Raw genomic sequence first — 21937 nt, forward strand, 5'->3', positions numbered from 1 at the left:
TCAGTTTGCTAGTCCTAAATATTTACTTCATTTCTATGCTTCAAATTTACTTCTGTTGTAAAAAAGGCACAGCCTGGCCTAGCACTGGATTAGATTAAAGAAAACTTCAAGAAACCAGAAGAGACATGCCAAAGCACACCAAAGGATTATTTGAAGGAACTGGAAGCTGAAGCAAAGGTAAGCATTTCAAAACAGACAGTGGACTTGTGAAATAACTGCATGTGTGAGGTTAGTAGTAAAGATGATAATCCAGATGCTTTACAAAATGTGGACTTTCATCCTGTTTTTATTTGAGAGATGTATTGCTCAATGATGACATGACAACCATGTGGTATTTTTAACACAAATCAATGGGGGTGGATGGGTGGGAGGGAGGGAATCAACAGCAGCTGTCCCTCGGTGAGCCACTTGCACATCAAGGCCCAGCAGACCTCTAATTCTGGGTACTTATTTTCATATGACCACCCTTGAGGGCTTGAGATCTGCTTCTCCCATGCCCTGAGCCACACTTTTCCACAGAATCTTTCTGGGGATGGGATCATGAAACAAGACAGAAAGGCAGAGGCAGGGTGGTGGTGCTGCTAGTCTGGAACCCCAATGTACGTGGCACCAAATTCAGAAACTCCTCCTTGAAGTGGGGAGGTTATGAGTGGACTTCAGCTCTCATCTGCCACATTGAAAATGAGAATTTGCTTTAGAGAAGTGTGGTCACAAGTGTGCAGCACTTCCATTCTGAATTTAAGAAGCTGACATTTCTACACACTGTAGAAAAATTTGCATTTTCTGATGAGAAGTATTCCCTCAGAATTATTCCTAAACAAATGCCTTTGAGTATACAGACACTAAAAACAATTTAAGCCACAGACTTATGTGGAAAGTGATATGGGGCATCAGCATAAGACCATCTCTGGCTGAACTCCACGGTAAAGCTTAGATGCAAATGAGAATTTATCAGGAATGAGCCATTCTTTACCCTTCCCAATAGCCATCACCATCAAACTCATGTTTTGGGTAGTCCCCTCCTCCGTCCAGAGCAGGAGCACATTAATTCACCAGAGGCTACAATGCTTTCTGCACAGGTCACTGTGGCATGAAGCAAGGTTTGTTTCAGGTATGGATATCAGAAGATGGCTGAGCATATTCTTGTCAGTGCAGGCCTGACATTACATCACCCCAACCTTAGGAGCCACATCTAAATGTTGTCAATACTTGCCAACACAGCAAGTAATGCATTACCACCAAGCTGCTACTTCATACATAGCCACATTGTGCTCCACGTTAAGGCAGATTGAAACGTTAGGAAGTATTCATGTAATTCTACTGTGTGGCATTTTCATGGTATTTTGTGTGAAATCCTGGCAATGCCCAGATCCCAGTGGGTGACTTCAGGCTGTGACTCTGGCAAGAACCTGTCAAACCCCGTTACATCCACTTACTTTTCTGTCATTGGGTTCGACGTTTTCACCTTCATAGTCACCCTTTAAAAAAAGAAAACTCGTGTCATTCAGAGAGTCGCACCCAGAGCTGCTATGCCTCCTGCAATGCCCGTGTATCCTGCTCACTTAATGCATCGAAAACAGAAATGCAATCTGTAAAATAATGCTGTATTTTAAGAGTTCATTTGTCATAGCACACTTTGTCTCCTGTCGTTGGGTGCATTAAGAAAGAGTAATCTCACCGGGGAAAAAGGAATGAATAAGTGATAAAGGTGGCCTAAAAATGTCAAGGGAAAGGATGTGGTATTTCCACGGTGTTTGGGGTTCATCTCAGTCCACTTGACAGATGAGAGAGCAGCTGAGAGAGCTGATCTGTATCCAGACTCTCCAAACACTCAGAGCTGATTAGATCTGAGGTTTTAATATGGAGCTATTTTTAAATACGATAAAGGAGTAAATGAAGACAACAAGTAAATTACTTACAACAGAGCCTATCAGTAGCTGTCTAAAGATGTGAGGCCAGTACATGCAGAGAAGTTTATTTAACCTTTTTGGATTTCTAAGTGATATATCACTGTAGCTTGCAAGTGCCTGATGTTTGCGATAAGCATCGGGCAGATGACGAGCCTGTTGTGATCACTGTTACCCAGAAATAAAACACTCACGACAAAATGAGCAGGGCAGAAAACTAAGATGGCACGCTTCATTTACACATGCCCCATGGGGAAATCTGCACTGGGCTCAGTACTCTCTGGATGCTTACACAGCCAGCACATCACGAGCAGTATTTCTGCAATGTCCCCTTGACATCTGCCAGGCCTCTTTTGCAAGGCTCTGGCTGAGGGTGTGTGTTTGTCAGTTCTAACTGTGCTGTGAACCCCCAAGTTAAGGTGATACCAGCACCCAGCTGTTGCACGCCTCCCACTCAGGGAATCACAGGATGGCTGAGGCTGGCAGGGACCTCTGGGGGTCACTGGTCTAAGTCCCCTGCTCTCAAGTAGGGACACCCAGAGCAGGGTGCCCAGGACCATGTCCAGGTGGCTTTTGAAGATCTCCAAGGAGAAGATGCCATCACCTCTCTGGACAACCTGTGCAACTGCTCTGTCACCCACAGAGCATAGCAGTGCTCCCTGGTGTTCAGACAGAACCTCCTGTGTCCCACTTTGTGCCTGCTGCCTCTGGTCCTGGCACTGGGCACCGCTGAAAAGAGCCTGATTCTGCCTTCTTTGCATCCTCCCTTCAGGTATTTATAGACTTTGATAAGATCCCCCTGTACCTTTCCCTCTCCAAGCTGAACAGTCTCAGCTCTCTCAGCCTCTCCTGAGGGGAATGCCAGGGAGGTTTAGATCTGGGAGTGAGCCCCTTGGTGCCCCAGGAATATATATGCATCTCAGCAATGATGCCAGAGACCTTGGGAGCAGGCCAGAAAGTAACAGAACCATTCCATTTCCCAAGCCACCAAAGCATCTTCTCTAATATCATTTTAAGACATCATCTGTGATCATCAAAAGTAGGAGAGAGGTGGGGAATTCATTAAAAGCGACCACACTGATGGAAACAACCTGCAGAGGTTACTACACTCATCCATCCTACAAGCGAGCAGGAAGTCAGGGTCCTGAGCACTGATGTTTGGGATGATGCCATTACTACATAACACAATAAGGACTACTTGTGTCAGACATTAGACATGTAAAATATATTCCAAGATCACTTACATCATGCAAAGGATATGCGGCACTGTAAACTCCATTGGCAAGCAGGCTGGTGATCCCTTGAAAAATAAAGACATAATAGTTATTTACAATTTCAAGGCCAGACAGTCTCACTTCATCATCCTTCCTGGAGGTTTCCCCCAAAATAACAGTCATCTGCTCAGATAATGATTTTTCTGTCATCTCATTCCTTTTCACGTACTTTCATTTTTAATCATATAGGTTATTAAACATAATTCATTTTATGAAACGGAAAACTGCAGAGAGCAAGAAGAAGTCATATATATTTGAGAATCAAGAATTAGAAGCCAATGACTTGAAATTAGTCATTATAATAAACTGCATTTTCTGAAAAGTCAGTTTGATTTAAGGGCAAGCCTGCAGATTTGAAAGTGTGTAGCAGAAGGCTCGATCACAAGAACAATACAACTGGAATTGATGGCATACGGGAACACGCATACGCACTCACCATACACACAGAGTTTTGAATTTAGATTTCAGATTGATTAGAGAAATTGTAGGGAAAGCCTTTGCAAAGACCTTGGCGTAATACTTACCATATTTACCACATTTTCGTCTTTTATTTAAAAGGGTAGTTTCCTTCTTTCTTCCCTCTCCTTTCCCTGTTTACACATCCGTTTATTAGTTACATGCATGAGCCTGAAAGCAGTTAATGCTTCATCTACAAACTGTATGTGGCATGTGGGACTCGGAGGTCCTGCCCTCTCAGGTGCGGCTCCACTCCTTCACCAGGACCAGAGCACAGCAGGGACAGAAGGATGGGAGAAGGCATGGGGCCAAGGGCACATCTGTGGTGCACCTCTCCCAGAGGTCGCCTGGCCAGACCTGGACCTCTGAGGGCTGCAGTGCACAGCCTCGCACACGCTGCTGCCTCTGCTGGCATTCATATAGCTACTCCCAGTGATGGAGTGGTACTCGTGTCTGAATGTGTTATCTGTGAAGATAGGGTTGGTGATCCGACTAACTGGTTTGGGGTATGGAATCAGCCTGTTCAGGTCAGTCAGTGCAAAGCCAAGCAGTTCTCTTTGTGCAAGGCTAACTAAACAAACAAACAAACAAAAAAATGGCATTGTGGAGAATTTCAAAGGACTTCAAACAAAGAAAAATGATGTGCTACAGTGTGCTCCATGCTGCCTGTGTGTTCATTGCTACCACGAGTGCGGGACAGTGAGCATGAACCAGGAAGCAGATCACTGCAGGTTCAGGAGCTGTTTTCAATTGTTCTTGAAAGAAGAATTTTTCAAGCTCACTATTATTTTCAAGTTCGCTCATATTTTTATTGAGCACCTGCTGGAGGAACTGCTTCAGCAGTGCTCAGTATGCTGTATCATTATTTTTTCAAAGTGCTATTTAAGATTATACAGTGCTATGATTTTTCTGTCAATATTTCCATGCTTCTGGCAGAAACAACTAGGGAACAGATGAATAGGCTGTGCTACCAAAGAGCTACATAATATATTTGCACATATCAGCATTTAGCAACTATGATATGTTCACATTTTCACCAATTTGCAAAATAAATAACAAAGACTGCAGTGTTCGCTGTGCTGCTGCCTTTTTCCTGCTGGACAGAAGTGTTGCAGCATTATCTGTGTTTGCTCAAATCCGTTTGCAACCTTTGCTGGGTTGTAACCCAGCATTCCAGCGCTGTAACACAAAGGACCTGATTGAGTTATGCTGATTATACCCTCAGACATGCCAGTCTAATGACATTTTTATTAGGTATAGTTTGTGACCTTGCCAGTCTATGGAAGAAGAACAATCCAGGAATCCTAACACTTTACCTTCCTCTGCCTTTTCAACCCATCTCTAATTTGTTTCCCATTTTTGGACCTCCCAAAAAATAAAAAGAAAAAAAAGGGAAAAAAAAAATCAAGTGAGCAACCAACTCTAAGGCAAGAATTCAAACTGAGCTATATGATCTTCCCCCTTCAAGAGTGCAAATACATAATTTCCAACAAAAATGATCTGACATCAGACTCAAAAAAGGGTCCTGAAAATCACAGATGAATTTGGATTTCCCATGCTAAAGGGAAACAGAACTTCTGTTAATATTGGCTGAACACCAAGTAAATTTAGTGTATATAAGGACTCAACAATTGTACATTGTATGTTCTCACTTCAACAGAAAAGTCAAAGCAGGGAAATCATTTCTGGCATAATTATTCTTCTATTATTTGATGGACTTCTAAATGGCTGATGGGTCAACATTGAACAGAACTACCTGTAATTCAAGTTCTCAGTGTTTTGCTTAACTGCTTGTAGACAAATAAATGCTATAACAGATTCCAACAGTTATCAAATGCCTTCTCCCATGTTCATGCATTTTTCTCATCCATATGTGTTTGTTTTGGTTATCTGAAGGAACTCAGCCTTCCACCTTATATAATTTGGTGTACCAACCGTTTCTTACCTTTGGTCCCTCAGTCAAGTATAAACCTCTGCCTCGCAATATCTTAATTCATATATACCTGTATTAGGAATTTAGTTCTTAAAACAGCATCCCTAAGGCTGATATCCTACAACCACCAGTTGTGGCAGCATAAACTTCACCTGCAGCAGCTGTTTTGAGGACCAAGGGAAGGGTCAGCTTCCAGTGCACACCACAGCCCTTGGCCACGGGGTTAATCTTCCACTTATGACAGTGCTTTGGGCCGTCACCAGTTAAGAGCATTTCACTCAACTCATTGAAAAGCCATCCCACAATAAAAATTTGAGGTCACCACTTAAAGGGAACAGAGCAGCCCACAGACTCTCACAGCAGTTTTGGAAGTGCACAGTAATGCTGTCATCCACTGGCAAGAGTAAAAAAAAGAACCAATGCAGAGCACATGTTCCCATGGCTTCAGATCATCTTCCATCCCTGCCATAAAGAACATAGCTAACATCTGAAGGGGCTATATGCTCATCTATCATTTAATTTACGATTGAATCTATATATTCATATTTGAAAAAAATATGAATAGCTACATTAATTACATTAAATTTCCAAATAAAACAATTATATCTACATACATCAAATCAGAGAGCAGAGGAAAAACCTGAACTCCACATCCAGTTACAGCACACAATTATTTTCAATACCTGAAAATAATATTGATCTTAAACCTAAATAAAGTTCCTTACCCATGCTATATTTTGCTTTGGTACATGTCGTTCTTTTCAATATTTCATAAACCTACAGAAGCAAAGCAAAAGAAAGGAAAGGGTTACTTTGGATATGGCCAGTGAAAAGCATAATCTTTCTGTGTACAGCTCAAACATAAGTATTGGCAAAACCAAGATGCTGATGAAGTCATCATTCTTTAATAATAAAGTGGTGGCATTCAGGACAGCAGAGTTAAAGATTTCCTTACACAGCTAGCTGCACAAGAAGAAGGCTGAGCTTGCTAGCCAGTTACTATGACTGCTGTTGGTTTGAGGGGAAGCAGATCACATTTAAGCACTTCTGCCACAGAACAGCTGTTCCCTCACGTTGACCACCTGCCCTTGCCACCCGCTCTGCACCTGGCTATGCCCTTGCTGCCCACCCTCTGGCCCCACGGTGCTTGCGCAGCACGAGGCAGCTTATCAGAAACCGGGCTAAACAAAGCAGCTTGACCTTAAAACTTCAGAGCTTGCACGATCCTGGTGGCAAAACAGGTGTATTTGTTTTACGATTTATTTTCATTTATTGTCAAATAACCTTTGCACATTGGCGTGAGGCCGGGACGGCGGTGGAGGGCAACCTCTGGCTTTTCAGCAGGAGCAGAGGCACGTCCTGCCCGCTGCCCGACCTGCCTGGGGACCCATGGCCACTGTCCCGGGGATGTCCAGGGCTGCACACAGGTCAGGAGGGGCAAGCAACACAGCCACTGCCTGCCATGGAGGTTTATGGAGGGCACACAAGGCTGCTCCTCTGCCTGATGCTGTCTTTCAGCTCCAGCCAGCTGAAGGGCTGTCATGGAGAGACCGCCAGTTATATAACATAGTTTTTATTTTATTTTAGTAAGTACAAGGTCCTTGGCTTAGTTTCTATTCATCAAAGCCTCACAGGGAGTGACTGGATTCCTGTTCATTTTGCAGTAGGCGGGAGGGTCAATATTTGCACTGTGGTTTAAAAATACATATGGGAAAGGCAGCAGGGAACTTTAAGAATCAAGAATACAAAGAGAAATGCATGCAGGATAAGATGATGCCGGGCACTGCTCAATATGACTTTTATTACCAGGGATTTCAAACAAAGCAACATACTATCAGCAATATTGTTATATGCACAGTGTTCCTTGAGTGGTTTTAAAAAAACATCCCATACTTCTCTTCCTCCCAGCCTCTGCAATTAGCTCTGCTTGCTTCAGCCCATTGCCATGTTAGCCACCAAGGCTGACCCTCTGGCTCACCTTGTTCTACAGGGTCATTTTGGCTGGCTGCCTTTCTCAGGCATTCTTGTCACGAATTTTAACTCTTCACCTGCTCCCTTAAGTTTCTTACCTGTGCCTATAAGGGTTATTTAACTCTATACATAGACATAACAATAAAGTCTGCAAACAAAAGCTATGTATTTTTCTCCCCAATCTCAAATGAAATGGATTTTTGCAAATAAAATTCGATTATCATCTTTTCCTTTCCATTTCTGTGCTGCTCCATCTGCCTGCCTTGGTCAGACTCCCTGAGCCCTCACAGCCTGTGCTCAGATAAATCTCTGCACACCAGGCTGCAGGGGCACTGCATCCCGGGGGGCTGCACACTGGAATTTCGTGGCAGGAAGGGGAAGTCAGATATCTTACGCCCCTTATCACCGCAGCAATAAAGGGCAGCTATAACGTGATATAAGCTCTTTTCAGAACCACTTAGCATCCAAAAGGCTAACGTTAAATACGAGATAAAAGCATGATTATGGTCACATTCCAGTGGGCCGATTAGCAGCCCTGAAAGTTGGCAAGGAGTCCACACTGTACTTTGCAGAAGTGCTGCAGCAAATGCTGCATGGCACGGTCCCTCTGACTGCCCTGTATAGTGCATGGGCTTTCCATTTAAATTCCCCTTCAGTAGCTATAGAGGGGACTGCACCTTCTCCCCTTTCTATTTTATGTTCTATGAGTCACAAGGAAATACTCAGATGTAGCTTGCACTATCTTATTCCTGTGGTACACTTCATTTTCATAAGGGATCTGCAAAAACTTGTATAGTTACAGCACAAAAATGTATGGTTAGGGAAAGGGAAAGGAGACACAGGTCCAGGTGGCAGAACCAGCAGCAGAGTCTAAATCTGTCCCTTCCTGGTGACATGTCTACTAGGAAACCATGTCCTGCATTCACCTTGAACCAAAAAGAAGATCCAAATTACTGTCTAAAGGTAGCAACCTGTTAGCATCAAATGCTATTCATCATACAAGCTAAAGCTGGAAATGCTTAATTTGTTGGTTAAATAACTGATGACACAGGCATTCCCTGGCATTTGGTACAGACAGACAGACTTGCAGTAGGCTTTGCCCCAAAGCTGGCAAAGCGGCTCTTAACACCAGGACTGAGGCACTATCCACCATAAATTATTTACATACAGTACTTACTATAGTACTTCTTGTTTTGCTGTCAAAGAAGGAATCTCTGTCAGACAAATCAAATCTGTTAAAAGATTAGAAGGAAGCCCATTAGGTTAAAAAAAAAAAAAAAAAAAGACAGTAATTTCCTGTTCTTGCTGACCCCTTCAATATAATCTTTTCTCCTGGGGATATCTCATAGCTAACATTAAAGAATAGCTTGTAGAAACCTCATTAAAAGAAAGTCCAACACAACTCTCGCAGTTTAAAGATGCTGTTATATGTTTCACTCATTTTATGTATTTATAGGTTTTTACACACACACACAAAAGACTGTTGATGCTCATTAAAGTTGAATTCCTGCCCACTACTGGTCTAGGGTTTCTCCTAGTAATCTACATTTGGGCTGAACCTGCAAACCTCTAAGAGCACTCTGTGCTCCCTTATTCAGCAAATACCCAGATGGCCTCACTGAAAAAAGCCACCATTGCAAGCAGTGTAAGGCACTTTCAAACACCATCTTTTGGGATTTCTCTGAACCAGGAGGCTCCTTTTCCATAGGAACATCCTACATGCAATACACGTATAAATACAGTTCCTGCAAGTCTAGGAATGCATCAGATGTCACATACATTGACTAGCCCCACCATCAGATAGGTGAATCTAATACAGAACTCCATTACTGTTCTGCATCTCTTTATTAAACACAAAAATATACATATCTAGAGTGAAGAAATCCTGCTCTAGCACTGGTATTTGTTCCAGCTGGCACACACATAAACATGGTCTTCAAAGCTCCTCCGGGATGCTGGCCAAGGAAGAGCAGCAAAGTAATCCAGGGCAGCCAAAACTTGGGCTGGGCCCCACCTTGCGATTTTTTCCCCCGCCCACAGCTACAGCTATTCTTACCAATCTGAAATCGAAGGCAAAGCTACCCCTGGCTTCATACCATTTACAAGTCAAGACCTGGTTTGCAGTACATGAGTGAGCTGCCCATACCAGATGAATGGAGTTACCTTTACTGTAATCAACCCACATCTCTGCCCAGAAATTTTACTGAGCATTTTCTTTTAAATGGAAAAACACAGCTGTAAACCACACTAAGTTTTGTTTGGCAGTCTAAAAGTTTAAGTATATGCTTATATAGATATGTAACATATACATATATACAAGAGTTAATATGCACAGGAATTGCACACAGAAAAAAAAAAAAAGTAAACACTGCAAAATGGAAATGTTTTTAGAGAAACCACTAACAAAGCATCAGCATTTGTTTTCTTTTCATCTTTTCAGGTGCTATCAGCAAAACCCAAACCTGCTGGCATGGCTGCTGGCCCCACACGGTCACTTACAAGTGCTGCTTCTCCCTGGAGAAGGGGTAGGAGAGGCGTTTCACTGTCTGCGGCTTGTGTTCGGCCACTTTGGGCTGGATGGGCTCTGTTATCTTCTGGATTACAGAGTTGATCTTTTTCAGAAGCCCATGGGTCTGATTGATCTGATACATCTGAGGGGGCAAACAGAAAGACAGTAAAATGTCATCGCTTTCAGTTTATCCATAGAGAGACTGAACTGTAAAAAATGAATTACATAAATATATCTGCCTAAACTATCGAGGAGCACAGCTTACCTTCTTGAAAACATCTAAGAACATGTGGATGGATGGAAAAGTCAAAGCAAGGCAAGAAGAGGAAGCAATATCCTGCAGCTTCCAAGACTTCCCCCCCCTTCCATATAAATGAAGAATATTCAAGATACTTTGCTTCCACAACAGTGAAGTCACTAAGCCCATTGCAGTTCTCTTTTGATCTGATTATGCTTCTGATTAAAACTGGTGTGAGACAATAATGGGGATTAATAAAAAATCCAAACCAAACGTGTAGTTTTCTATCAAGTGATGCTGAGCTTTGAGACTGTCTCTTGTTCCATTACAGACTTTCAGCTGCAGTCTGCGACATGCACTTAATATGTTTAAATATTAATCTATCTCTAAGCTATGCTCACTGACCAGGTAGCTATCTATCATGGATGATTTAGAACTTAGCTCATAATGAAAATACACCATGATATCTCTAATGATATTTCAATTATTCTGAGAGGTAATTTATTTTGTGGTAGAGTAGTCCCAACTCCTGCAAGCATGACTGATGATGTGTAAGTAACCACCTAAACCCAGTGAGACTACTGCACATGAAGTATTACATTCACTTTTTAGCAGTCCATCCTTTCACGTGAGAAAGAAAGTTCCAAGATGTACAAGTAAGTTTCATTATCAATTGCAACCTCTTTTAAAACACACTGAGATGACGAGACTCTCTACGAGATCACTCACATTGTGTACAGATAAAGGCAGGAGACACAGATCTGTGATTTCCATTCCTCCTTCCACTTATTCTTTCTGCTGTCCTAAGCAAGAAAATTCATGACTCTCTTGCTTTTTCTGTTAAATACAAGGGAAATACCAGCCTCTTTGCTGGGCTGTGCAGATTAAACTATTTTAAAAATGCTTGTGGGAAGAGGAGTCTACATTTGTAAGGTGTAAAAGATGAGAGTGTGTTTAAACCATGACTTCTGGGAGCGGAGGAAAAAGAAAATTGGGTCTTACCTTCTTTGTGGGCATCTTGAGCTTTAGAAACTCTGCCTCTCGACACAATACATTCCACGGTGCATGTATTTTTACAAATCCAACCCCATGGATTTTTGTCTTTAAAAAAAAAAAAAAAAAAAAAAAAGGCAAGAGAAAAGGTTAACAGTGAGAGGAAATTAAATACTTTTCCCCTTGTGTTTCACCCACGTTTAAGGAACAGTCTATTACAGCCAACAGTGTAAACCTCATTTGTTTGAGATGACCAGTTTCTAACAACAGGACAATCACTGGGCACCTCTCTGTGCGGAGCCAATGTAAAACGTGACTCAGAAATGCTATTGTCTTCTAGAACAATCACCACTAGGTTAAACAGATAAGAAGATAAAAACTGTTTGGGAAATAAAAGCTAATGACTATTCACAAATACAGACTAAGCCAGTTAAATTTGATTCACAGGCACCCAGCCAAATGCTACAATTTCTTGAGTGCGTTGTAATGTACGGGTCACAGCTACAGCACGAAAGGAGAGCAGAGGCTGCAGATGCCGGCATCAACATCTATGTTAAAACACCAACCATTTTAATTAGGAAAATTGCTTGGAAAAATTGACCACCACCAACAGAAATATCAGGGATGACTCTAGCAGTACGTGTGGATCCCAGCAGTTACCCCAGCCGCAGTTTGCTCCTGCCCACCCCTGCATCCACAGGTGCCTGCCAGCCCCACCAGAGAAACCACCTCCAAGATCCTGGACAAACCAGCAGGGGAGAAGAGAAAGAAATGTTAATGAATCTTTCTAATGCAGCTACTTTGCACATTTAGGCAGTTTGAACAGCTAGCTTTCACACAGCTATATTCCCTACCTGCCTTCTAGAAATCCATTAATTACTGAGAGGGCATAACTAACTGCCAGCCTTCTAATTAGGCATCGCTTCCAAAGCATCCTTGAATTTATTTCACAGAAGAGCATTTAAGTGACTTAATAAACATCATCTGTGAACAAAACCTTTGTTCTTTTTGCAGTTAGTAAGGCCACCTACACAACTCCTAGGCATTCCCGTAAAGCTCTGGTGACTGCAGGTTTTCCCCTTCTCTGATGTGCTGGATATGGAAGCTGCTGTAAATCCCCTTCCCTTTTATCTCTGTATGTTTCTGATTTCGTCTGATATCTTGTACCAAGAGATACACGCTCTCCTTCTTCATGGTGCTCTGGCTTGAATGCCAAGCCTTCTGCTTCGTTTGAAATCATATTACATGTCATGGGAGGGGACCTCCCAGCCCACTCAGGACTTTCAGTATCTAGGACTTGTCACAGGCAGGTTTCCAGTTCACTACAACAACCTGACAGAAAGCAATCTGTATTTTCACCTGAGGGTGGAGAAAAGGTAGATTTGTCACACTGTACCATCACCCTTCCCTAGAATTTGTGAGTTACGTGTGGCAGGTTTATTTATTTATTTAACACTGACCACAGGTCTAACTGCTTAACCTCTATTTTTACATTCTGTGAATAAAATCAACATGAACATTCACCCTCCCTCACAGGAATTTCAGGCTTATTGGTTGGATCAGTTAATTGTAATAGCTTTCTTTGAAATTAATATGGCTGTGGCTATTTCCACTAATCACACACTGGCAGTACTTCAAACACATGATTTTTTTATGTAGTCTAATGGTCTTTTAATAGAACATGCTGTTTTCAGAGTACAGGTGAAAGGCATTACAAGCTGTACTGTTCACAGCTGAGAATGGAAAGAGCAAAACTGTAACACGGAGCCACGTGCTCAAACCAGAGCATTTACCAGAACTCCCTGCACAAACGTGATTCTCCTGAAGGCTGCACTGAGGTATAAAAATTTCACTGTCTGCATCAGATATTTCTCATCAGAACCAGAATTACCAGCGGATCCAACCCACAGCAAACTGTCAACTCACCAACCTCTGATTAGTGTTTACAGACACCTAAGCCTCGCCTCTAGCTATGGTATCACATCAATAAGCTATGTGGCAATAAGGCACGCGCCGCAGCGAGTGCAGCCCAAGGCAAGCTCAGCATCTCCCTGGATTTGACCACCAGTCATCCTCCTTATCTTTAGGCATCTGACGCAGCTCCTTACATCCTCGTCATGTTCCAGTTCCAGGCCAGCCTCCACAAGGTTTCCCTCATACTCCTCCCTCCGAAACCTCTTGTCATCTTCATGGGAATCCACAGGGGTTTCGCTCTCCCCCATCTCCAGCTGCACGCTCTTCCCAGGAAGCGGGTGGTCCTGCTTGGTGCTTCGCGCACTCGTGTCATTGTGGTGAGTTCTCCTGGCGAGCGTCCTCCCGGACGAGGACTTCTTATAGTGATAAACTAGGATGTAATCCACCTTTCTCTTGCCATCTCTGAAGTAAAGTCCATATTTGCAGTCAGCATCTGGATTTTTGGATAGGGAGTTCAACAGCTGGAAGTAGGGAGCGGGGGTGTGGAGAGAAGGAGAGGAGAGGAATAATTAGCAGAGAGATGACATGGGCACCAAGCAGACCACATCCTCATATCAAGCACCCCTCCTAGCTGCCCAGAGCACGCAAGGACCTATCTTCAGACAGCAAGCCTACAGGAGGAGCCCCCACAAGCTACTTACACAAAACAATTTTGCAAGTTAACACCTGCAATTTTCCTGATAGCCAGCTGGGATTTCATTGGCCAGAAATAGATAAAATGACTGGGATTTAATCTAATTCCCAGCATTCTATTTCATAATTTAGCTGCTGGGTGGATTTGGTTGTCTGTGTTGAGGGTTAATTGTCACTAAGATCATCTGTCCTTTTCCACCCAGGACATCTGTGTTTCGGTTCTGACAAACAGATTAATATCATGTGCAAACACTTCTCACTTCTCTTATCTATCTCTGTGAGTTTGTATCATCTGAGAAAGAGATCATCCCAGATACAGACTGAAGGGAGCCAGCTGGTCGCCAAGCACAGCCAACAATGCTCGTGGACTGCAGCCAGGGAAGCGAGTTCGTTGTGACCAAGTTCATCACCTTTCTTTCTGCTTATAAAATCCATGCCACTTTGCAGTCCGTGGGTGGCAAAGGTTTTATTCCTGCTCTGAATTAATGCTGTGCGAATTTGCTCTGCAGTGGTGCAGGACGCCAGAAATCTAAGTCTCAAAACATAACCCCATTTTTAAGTATTTTTCTGGAATTTGCACAGGGACAACTGTAGAAACATACCAAAGTAATAACAATTATTAATTTCTGCTTGCAACAGCATAATGCTCACACATAATTCTACCCTTGGATCATTTAAAAAGGGAAAACTTACAACTGGCATTTGTTTTTACAAAAATTACTCATCACAAGAGTGGCTTTCCAAGGACCAGGGACATTTTCAAGCTCCTAATTTTACAGAAGAACTTTAACCCTCATGCAAGGAAAGGACTCCTGCTCCAAATGACAGCTATTGGCTCTCAGTTGCAAATCATACTGGTCAAAATCTGCTTGGGATGTGCACTCTTTTTGCTTGTTTCATCAAGAAGACTGGGAACATAACAGATCTGCAATCAATTGTCTCCAAGCCCAATGTCTAAGCCACAGACAAAAAGAGCAGCCCGTGAGCTGATCACAGCCAACACACCTGAAACTTCATCCAAACAACCACTTACTTGGCAGATCCCACTTACTCATTGGAGGGACTGAGCTGCAGAGTGCTGATCAATGTTATTCTGTCGCTTGTCCCCAGCTGTGTGGAAAGGCTGTTTGTGTTTGTGCCACATCGAGACACTGCTGTTTAGTTCTTAAACATAATTGCAGTACAGACCACTAATCACTATTGTTTTTTGATTGCTTCATGATTAATGGTATGCACGCATTAATCCAGATTTATTTTTCTTTAAAGCAAGCTGACAGTGTTTGTGGCCAGCAACTCAGGTATGCAATCTTCTATAGGAACAGAATAGTAAGCAATAGAAACTAACTATGTTTTCAGGATAGTCTCTTCAAAATATCATTGCTGTAAACAAGATGCAGGAGCACTGGGTTTTCTTTCAAGATAACTAATTGTATTATTTTATAAAGATTTATTGATCGTATCAATTAACTAAACATCACTTGCTGAAAATTGGGTTGAGCCCATAGATGTCCAGGTAAATGCAGGAAGATAAAATGAGGAAAAGACTCAGACCTCAAGCACTTCCTACCCTCACTGGCCTGACTTTGTGGTGACAGCCAGCAGCATTCTGTCCACCTGTCTGGGGAGGAATAAATGCAGGAGAGAGGCAGGATTAGCGATGGCTCCTGAAGGGGACAGCAGCAAGTGTGCTGGGTGTTTCTGGCTGCTCGGGGCAATCCAGACTGCTCAGCACACCCTGCCCACTGCTCCTTGTGCCCTGGAGCACCCTTCTGGTGGAGGCTGAGGAAAGCAGCACTGAAAATGCCAATTTCACTGGTTTCTTTGTGCCACTGCCACCAGGAAGGGATCGGGTCACACTGCAGAATCTGAACGAGCTGCTTCCCATTTCTTCGAACTTTGTTGTTGAAAAGCTGACCATCCTGGGGACCCGCTGATAGTACAGGTGAGCCTGCTGCACTGTGGATATTAATGCCTCAATATATATATTAATGAAAAGAATAGCTACCTCACACTGCAAAAGGGATGCAGCCAAGGGAATCCAAAGGAGCCTGTTGGTCCTCGTTTAAATAAATAAATAGAGTATTTTAAGGATGTGGTCTTAATGCTGAAAGGCACTCAGTAGGCCACATCCTTTCTTGCAGTGCTGCCGGACTGAAGGAGAGAGATGCGTTGGCCAAGACCATGCATGGCCCCTGTGCCTCTGGTTGCAAGCAAGGTACAGATGGGGCATCTCAGTTTTAAACCAGCAGAAGGGGTATGTGTGCCCTGACACAATTATTCCACCACACTAAACCCTAATTAAGCACAAGCACAATGAATCAAGCATTGCTTTTTATGGTGCACCTTTCTCTAGCAAGATCTGTTACACAGCTCACTCCACCTTAATTTCTTCACCTGAATAAACCTATTTTTGTGCATTTATGACATAGCCAACTCCTAATCCTATTGTGTATTCATGTTACTAACTTCCTTTAAAACTGCTGATAAAGATATAAAGAATTTAACCAAGGCACAATTAATGACACTAGGAATCTGTCCAGTGGAAAGACCTCTTTTGCGTGCTACAGACTATTTGTTTAGGGTTACCGCTGCTAACAATAGCTTTTGCATGCAGTTTTAGGCACTTTTGTGTTCTGCTCAATACGGGCAAAGAGATTTAAAGGTTACCACAGCCTTACTGCCAGATTACTTACTCTGAGAATAACCAACCCCTTTTTAGGCTACAGGTTAAAAAAAAAAAAAAAAAAAGATCCCTTGCTTCCCTTCTTCAGCCCACACACCAAAGCACAAACTCCACCAAATCAGCATGTGCTGTGGCTGACAGCAATCCTCCTCAGAACCTCGGAAAGGAGAGGGAGAAACCTGCAGAGCCTTGAGGGAAAAGAAACACTTGGAAACAAGGTAAAGAGCAAAGAGCAGCATGCCAGCTGTTACACTTTTGGCAAGTCCTCTACTCACTGTGCTTTCGTGCTGGTCATATCCTATATCCTCAATAGCTCGGATGTTGATGATGTGGATCCCCTTCTCCTCAGCAGGTAGGCAGGAGTATTTCTTGTTCACCCTCATTCCTGTCTCGTCTGGAGCCTCGCTGAGGTCGTCTGGCAGAAAATCCACCCCATGAAACTCACTGTCTCCGTCTGCAAGGAAAAGGAACAACTTCATCAAGACTCTTTAATCCCAACACTTGCTCCTCCCAGAGCCACCCAAGCTGAAACGTATCCTGTTCCTGCCCTCGTCTGCCAATGAGCCTCCATGCGGGGCTCCCACCCCTTGCCTCCGTCTCAGCAAGCCCACAGCCCTGAGCCCTACCTCCTCCTCCTCAGCAGGAGTGCTCCCCCTACACCTTTGCCACAGTGCTGTCCCACGATTAGGTTACCATGCAGCCTCTTCGCCTCGCAAAGACTTGATTTTATCTCTTACAAAGAGAGGGGGGAAAAGGGGGGAAAAGAAAAGTAGTCTGAGAATTAGCTGGTGAATAAGGGAGCATGGTGTTTTCCCCCTTTTACAGTAAGCATGTTCTCCTTCAATAAGCAATTTCACTTGTTCATGCTGAAAAAGTAAGTGTGCTTCCCCTCAAGTACCTATGTACTGCATGTGATGTGCTGAACCATCCTTATTTAAGGAATCTTAAGGGTCTTCTGAATATCAGGTTTCATCCCTCTTGCCCTGACAGAGACTCTTCCTGTTTAGTATTTAACTATATAGATGGGCTAAAGAATCTCACATAAAAATTTCAGTCCAAACTGAGCAACCAGATAATTGATGACATACAAACCATTGCTTGCATATGTGAATTTATGCATGCAATAGAAGGCAGGGTTTTCTAAGATTTGACTCATTTTGACACTGAACCGGAATACTGCAGCACTATGCATTTTTTCAAACTGTTTGGGAGCAGAATTTGCTTGTCTGAGGAGTGGAGATAAAGCAGGAATTTTAGAATTTAGCCTTGAGTGGATACTAAATTAACTTTCCCCCTCAAAAAACAAAAACATGTGGAGGAACACAAGCTAGCAGCTAGACTGCAACAGTCTTGCTGTAGCTAGCCCAGTGCTCGGTCTCTGGAACAGGGATCTGCAGGAACTGAACAAATTACACACCGTGCCCCTGGGCCTTACACAGAATTAGCCTATTAGAAAAAAAACTATTCCCCTCATATCTACAGCTGCCACTAAGTTTGAGGTGAGGTGAAGACAGACATCACATTTTAACCAGCTATTTCTTAGCCTAAGAGGAATGCTATTCCTCTTCACCAAACTGCCCATCTGGTTTTGGTGGAGCTTCAGGGATAACATGGCAAGGAGAGACAGGGAAGATCTCATGCCCCAGCAAGTTTGCAGATGACATAGAACTGAAGAGAAGGGTTGGTAAGCTGGAATGTAAGGCTGCCACTTAGCAGGGTCTCAACAGGCTGGAGAAATGGGCTGAGAGCAGCCTTATGAAGCTCAAAGTCAACTGGGAAGCCTTGCGCTTGGACAGACCAGTCCCATGCAAAAAGCCGAGTGGATGAAAGGTGGCTCTGCAGACTTGGTGGCTGAGTACAAAGCGAGTCATCAGGCCTTCAGTGGATAGGGATAACTGCAGACTGGACTGCATTGGTAGGACAGCAATGCCAGCAAGGCCAGGGAAGTGATTCTCCCATTTGGCACCTGTCAGACCTTGGCTAGAGTGCTGTGCCCAGTTTTGGCTCCCCAGCACAAGAAAGACATTGACAAGCTTGAGTGAGTCCAGTGGAAGGCCACCAAGGTGGTCAGGGGGCTTGATCCCTCAATATATGAGGAGAGGCACTTATGCAGCCCAAAGAAGAGAAGACAAGGGATGGAGCCCCACTGCTGCCCTCAGCTACCCACTGAGCATGGCAGGCATGGCAGGCATGGCAGGGCCATATTCTTCTCACAGGTGCACAAGTTGCAACAAGGGACATAGTGACAGGACATTTACAAAAAACAAACAAAACAAAACAAAAAAAACACATTAATTCTTTAACAATAAGGGCGACAGTACGAGAAGTGCCCAGCAAAGCTGCAAATCTCCTTCCACCCCTGGAGACAGTCACAACTTGCCCGCACAGGGCTCTGACCTGACCAACTTTTAACGCTGTGGGGTTGGGCACTGCATCAATCTACAGCCCACATTCTTCTTGGTGATACACAGGACTTAGTATGGACAGCACCTGCAGCAGCAGAGGAGGAAGGTGTGGTGCTTTTTGGGCTTATCACTTCAAGGAAAGTGTTCTTGGTAAGAAAGTAATCCTTGTCTGGCACTGTCAGACCCATTTCTCTGGAATTTGCAAGTCCCATGAATTTGTGGATCTTCATTTCAGGCCCTGTACTTGGGAAATCTGCTGCCCCAAGTGATTTAAGTGACTTTCTACAAGCTCCATGCTTTCCCTTAGAGGGCTGAGGCATTCCTAGAAACTGCAGCACACAAATCTGATGTCTGCCACCCACATGTTTTTTTCCATTAACTTCATAGATTGAGCAAATCACTCCTGGACCAGGTATGGAATTTTAATTCTGACACCCGCCTTGTGATCTTGGGGCAGGATCATCAAACTCAGCAAATCATTTGAATAATAATTTATAAAAATGAAATAACCTATTTATGGCCTAATACAGAAATGCAGCCAAAAATCTGCTGTATTTTAGGGAGCAACCAGCATATTTGTAACGATTTCCTACACATCTATACCCTGTTTTTGCCAACATGCATATGTACACAGACGCCTTGAACACTAGAATTTATACATATGTGATCAGCTACAGAATCCTATGCATTCATGCTTTTGTTCCATAGCTGTAAAATATTCATATAATAATACAGCAGCTTTTGGAACTTCTTACACATAACAGCCTATGCTTGTATTTGGAACAATGCCTGAAAAATACCTAGAAAAAATACCTTAAGTGCTATAAAACTCCTCTTTCCTTCCTCCTCCTCTCACACATGTACAAAATAATACCTAGGTACTCAAATGGACTGCTAAGAACATTAGAATAGAAGCACCAATTACTGACTCATGAATCTGAACATTTTTCCTACCTTATAATACGTTTGTGAACTGAAAAGTGCTAGTTTAGAAATCACAGGATGAAAAATGTTTAGAAGGGTAAACCACAAGCTTCAATGAGCCCAAATGAGCAGCCTGTGCTCTCTTGCACTTCTCAACTGCATTTGTTAAGTCTACAGTACAGAGCAAGGAGACCTGCTCCAGTGATTCAGTACTATTGTGCAAGCCCAAACAATCACCCATCCGCAATCATATATTTACATTTCTGTTTACATATCAGTAGCCTGGCAATATCTGAAAGAACAAGTGCTTAAGATAGGCAATGAATCATAAAATTTTGTTTTATTATGACTACTGGAAAAAGATGCAAAATGTGAGAACTTTATTGATAGCATCTTAATTACAAGAAGTTTGATTTGTGCACTTAAAGATGATGTCAGGATTTAATACTAAGTAAAGCCATCCAAACCACTTTGGTAATTACAAACGCACAGGGATTATAACTAGTTCACATATGCTGATTTGGCAGAGGTCAAAGCATTCTGTTGCAGAATAAAAAACCTCTTTTGGTTCGGAACAGAATATTTTAAAGACTTAAAAATAAATCTCTATTTTGCATTAATCATATTAAACAAGGACAATAATTTAATCTAAAAATAAATTTATGTTCATAATTAGTTAGGACAAGATAGTAGACATGATATGAAGAGCACAAAGCGTATTAACATCGTAATTCAGCTACAGTCACATCTTAATCTCTTTGTTGGGAGCTAAAAGAAGAGGAGTATTGTGAAAATTGTTAGCTTTGCAGCCTTCTAGCATTGACTAACCCACTCTTTTCTATTTAATAACCAGAAAATTCTACAGCAAAGACCTGAAGAAATGTTTGACATATTTCAGCATAGCTATATAACCAGCCAGCCATTTACTCTCCCTTTCCACAGCTGACATTGTTCAGAAACCCATGGATTTCAAGACAGCAGGAGTCCCTAATATTATAAAATCAGACCCACTCGGTGCTTCTGCTACACTTTATTATGTAGTGCTTTGTCATTTCCTAATGTTTGGTATGAATCTCAGAAAACCCTGCCAAGTATACACTACATAATGAAATATTTTAAAGTACTCCTTGCCTGTCTCCAAACATACACATGCAGTACGGGTGCAGAATGTTGAAAAGCCATTTTTATAAGACTTGATACCAATTTCAATCTATCCCTGAACCAGATTTGAGAAAGTATTTGGTCAATGGTGCATGTGTATAGAACTTCTCCTTTGCTTACCACAGGTATTGAAGGGTAATTCCTATATTTGTTGCTGCTGACCGTGTTTTTTTCATAGGTGATTCAGAAGAATGGACACAATGGGCTCTGTGCCGTTTCCAGTACAGTGTAAGCAAGCACTACATCCAGCTGAAGTAGATAAACTTGTATGGAGCACAGAGATGAGAGCATGAGGACAGAAGCTGGTGAACAAGATCAGAAAAGACAGCACAGAGGACCTGTGCATGTCCTGCGTCTTTGGTCCACCTAATTCTTCTGTTGAATTTCCAGTGAGTCTGTCACTCTGAACAACACTGGAAACAAGACTCAATTACTAAAAAATAATCGCAAACATCTGCTTCTTTGTGCAAACTTCAGCTGCAGAACATCCATGAGCAAACTCCTCTCAAGTTTTGCAAAAATTAACACTAATTAACAACAAATTTTCTACCACAGAAGTGTGGCACATTATGTTGCAAGCTGCAGACATCTAGACAATGCTTCTTCATTGGACTTTAGTGACCAAGTGAACAAGAACTGAAAATCCACTCTAGAAATAGATGATTTTTTTTCCACTACTAGCCGCAGCCTTGATCGACTACCTTCTCAAGATCGCAGTCATAATCTCTTATAACCACTAAATATTCTCTGGGAAAAAAAAAAGGAAAAAATATTTTTTTCATTAAAATAAATGGAAAATTGCATTAACACAATGTAGTTTTATAGAAACATCCTGCCCTCGTTCTAAAACAAGCATAAGTATATATAAACAACCAG

The 21937-nt window shown here is 42.5% G+C and overlaps 1 protein-coding gene across 10 annotated transcripts in view; it reads right to left on the bottom strand.

The window, feature by feature from the left end:
• ANO1 (anoctamin 1) overlaps positions 1 to 21937 on the bottom strand; it is a 77208-nt gene that overhangs the window by 26331 nt on the left and 28940 nt on the right. For 6 of the 10 annotated variants that reach the window (XM_035328975.1, XM_035328970.1, XM_035328968.1 and 3 more), the window contains exons 2-10: positions 16847 to 17025; positions 13390 to 13716; positions 11291 to 11389; positions 10041 to 10192; positions 8719 to 8773; positions 6296 to 6347; positions 3706 to 3771; positions 3152 to 3207; positions 1437 to 1478 (exon numbers count right to left, since the gene is read on the bottom strand). In XM_035328975.1, coding sequence (XP_035184866.1) covers positions 1437 to 1478; positions 3152 to 3207; positions 3706 to 3771; positions 6296 to 6347; positions 8719 to 8773; positions 10041 to 10192; positions 11291 to 11389; positions 13390 to 13716; positions 16847 to 16954 — 957 coding nt within the window. In that variant the 5' untranslated portion in view covers positions 16955 to 17025. The remainder of the gene's footprint in view (positions 1 to 1436; positions 1479 to 3151; positions 3208 to 3705; positions 3772 to 6295; positions 6348 to 8718; positions 8774 to 10040; positions 10193 to 11290; positions 11390 to 13389; positions 13717 to 16846; positions 17026 to 21937) is intronic. The other 4 variants (XM_035328974.1, XM_035328972.1, XM_035328971.1 and 1 more) reach the window with 1 other exon arrangement.

The sequence above is a fragment of the Oxyura jamaicensis genome, chromosome 5, assembly GCF_011077185.1.
Source record: "Oxyura jamaicensis isolate SHBP4307 breed ruddy duck chromosome 5, BPBGC_Ojam_1.0, whole genome shotgun sequence".
NCBI classification, from domain to species: domain Eukaryota; kingdom Metazoa; phylum Chordata; class Aves; order Anseriformes; family Anatidae; genus Oxyura; species Oxyura jamaicensis.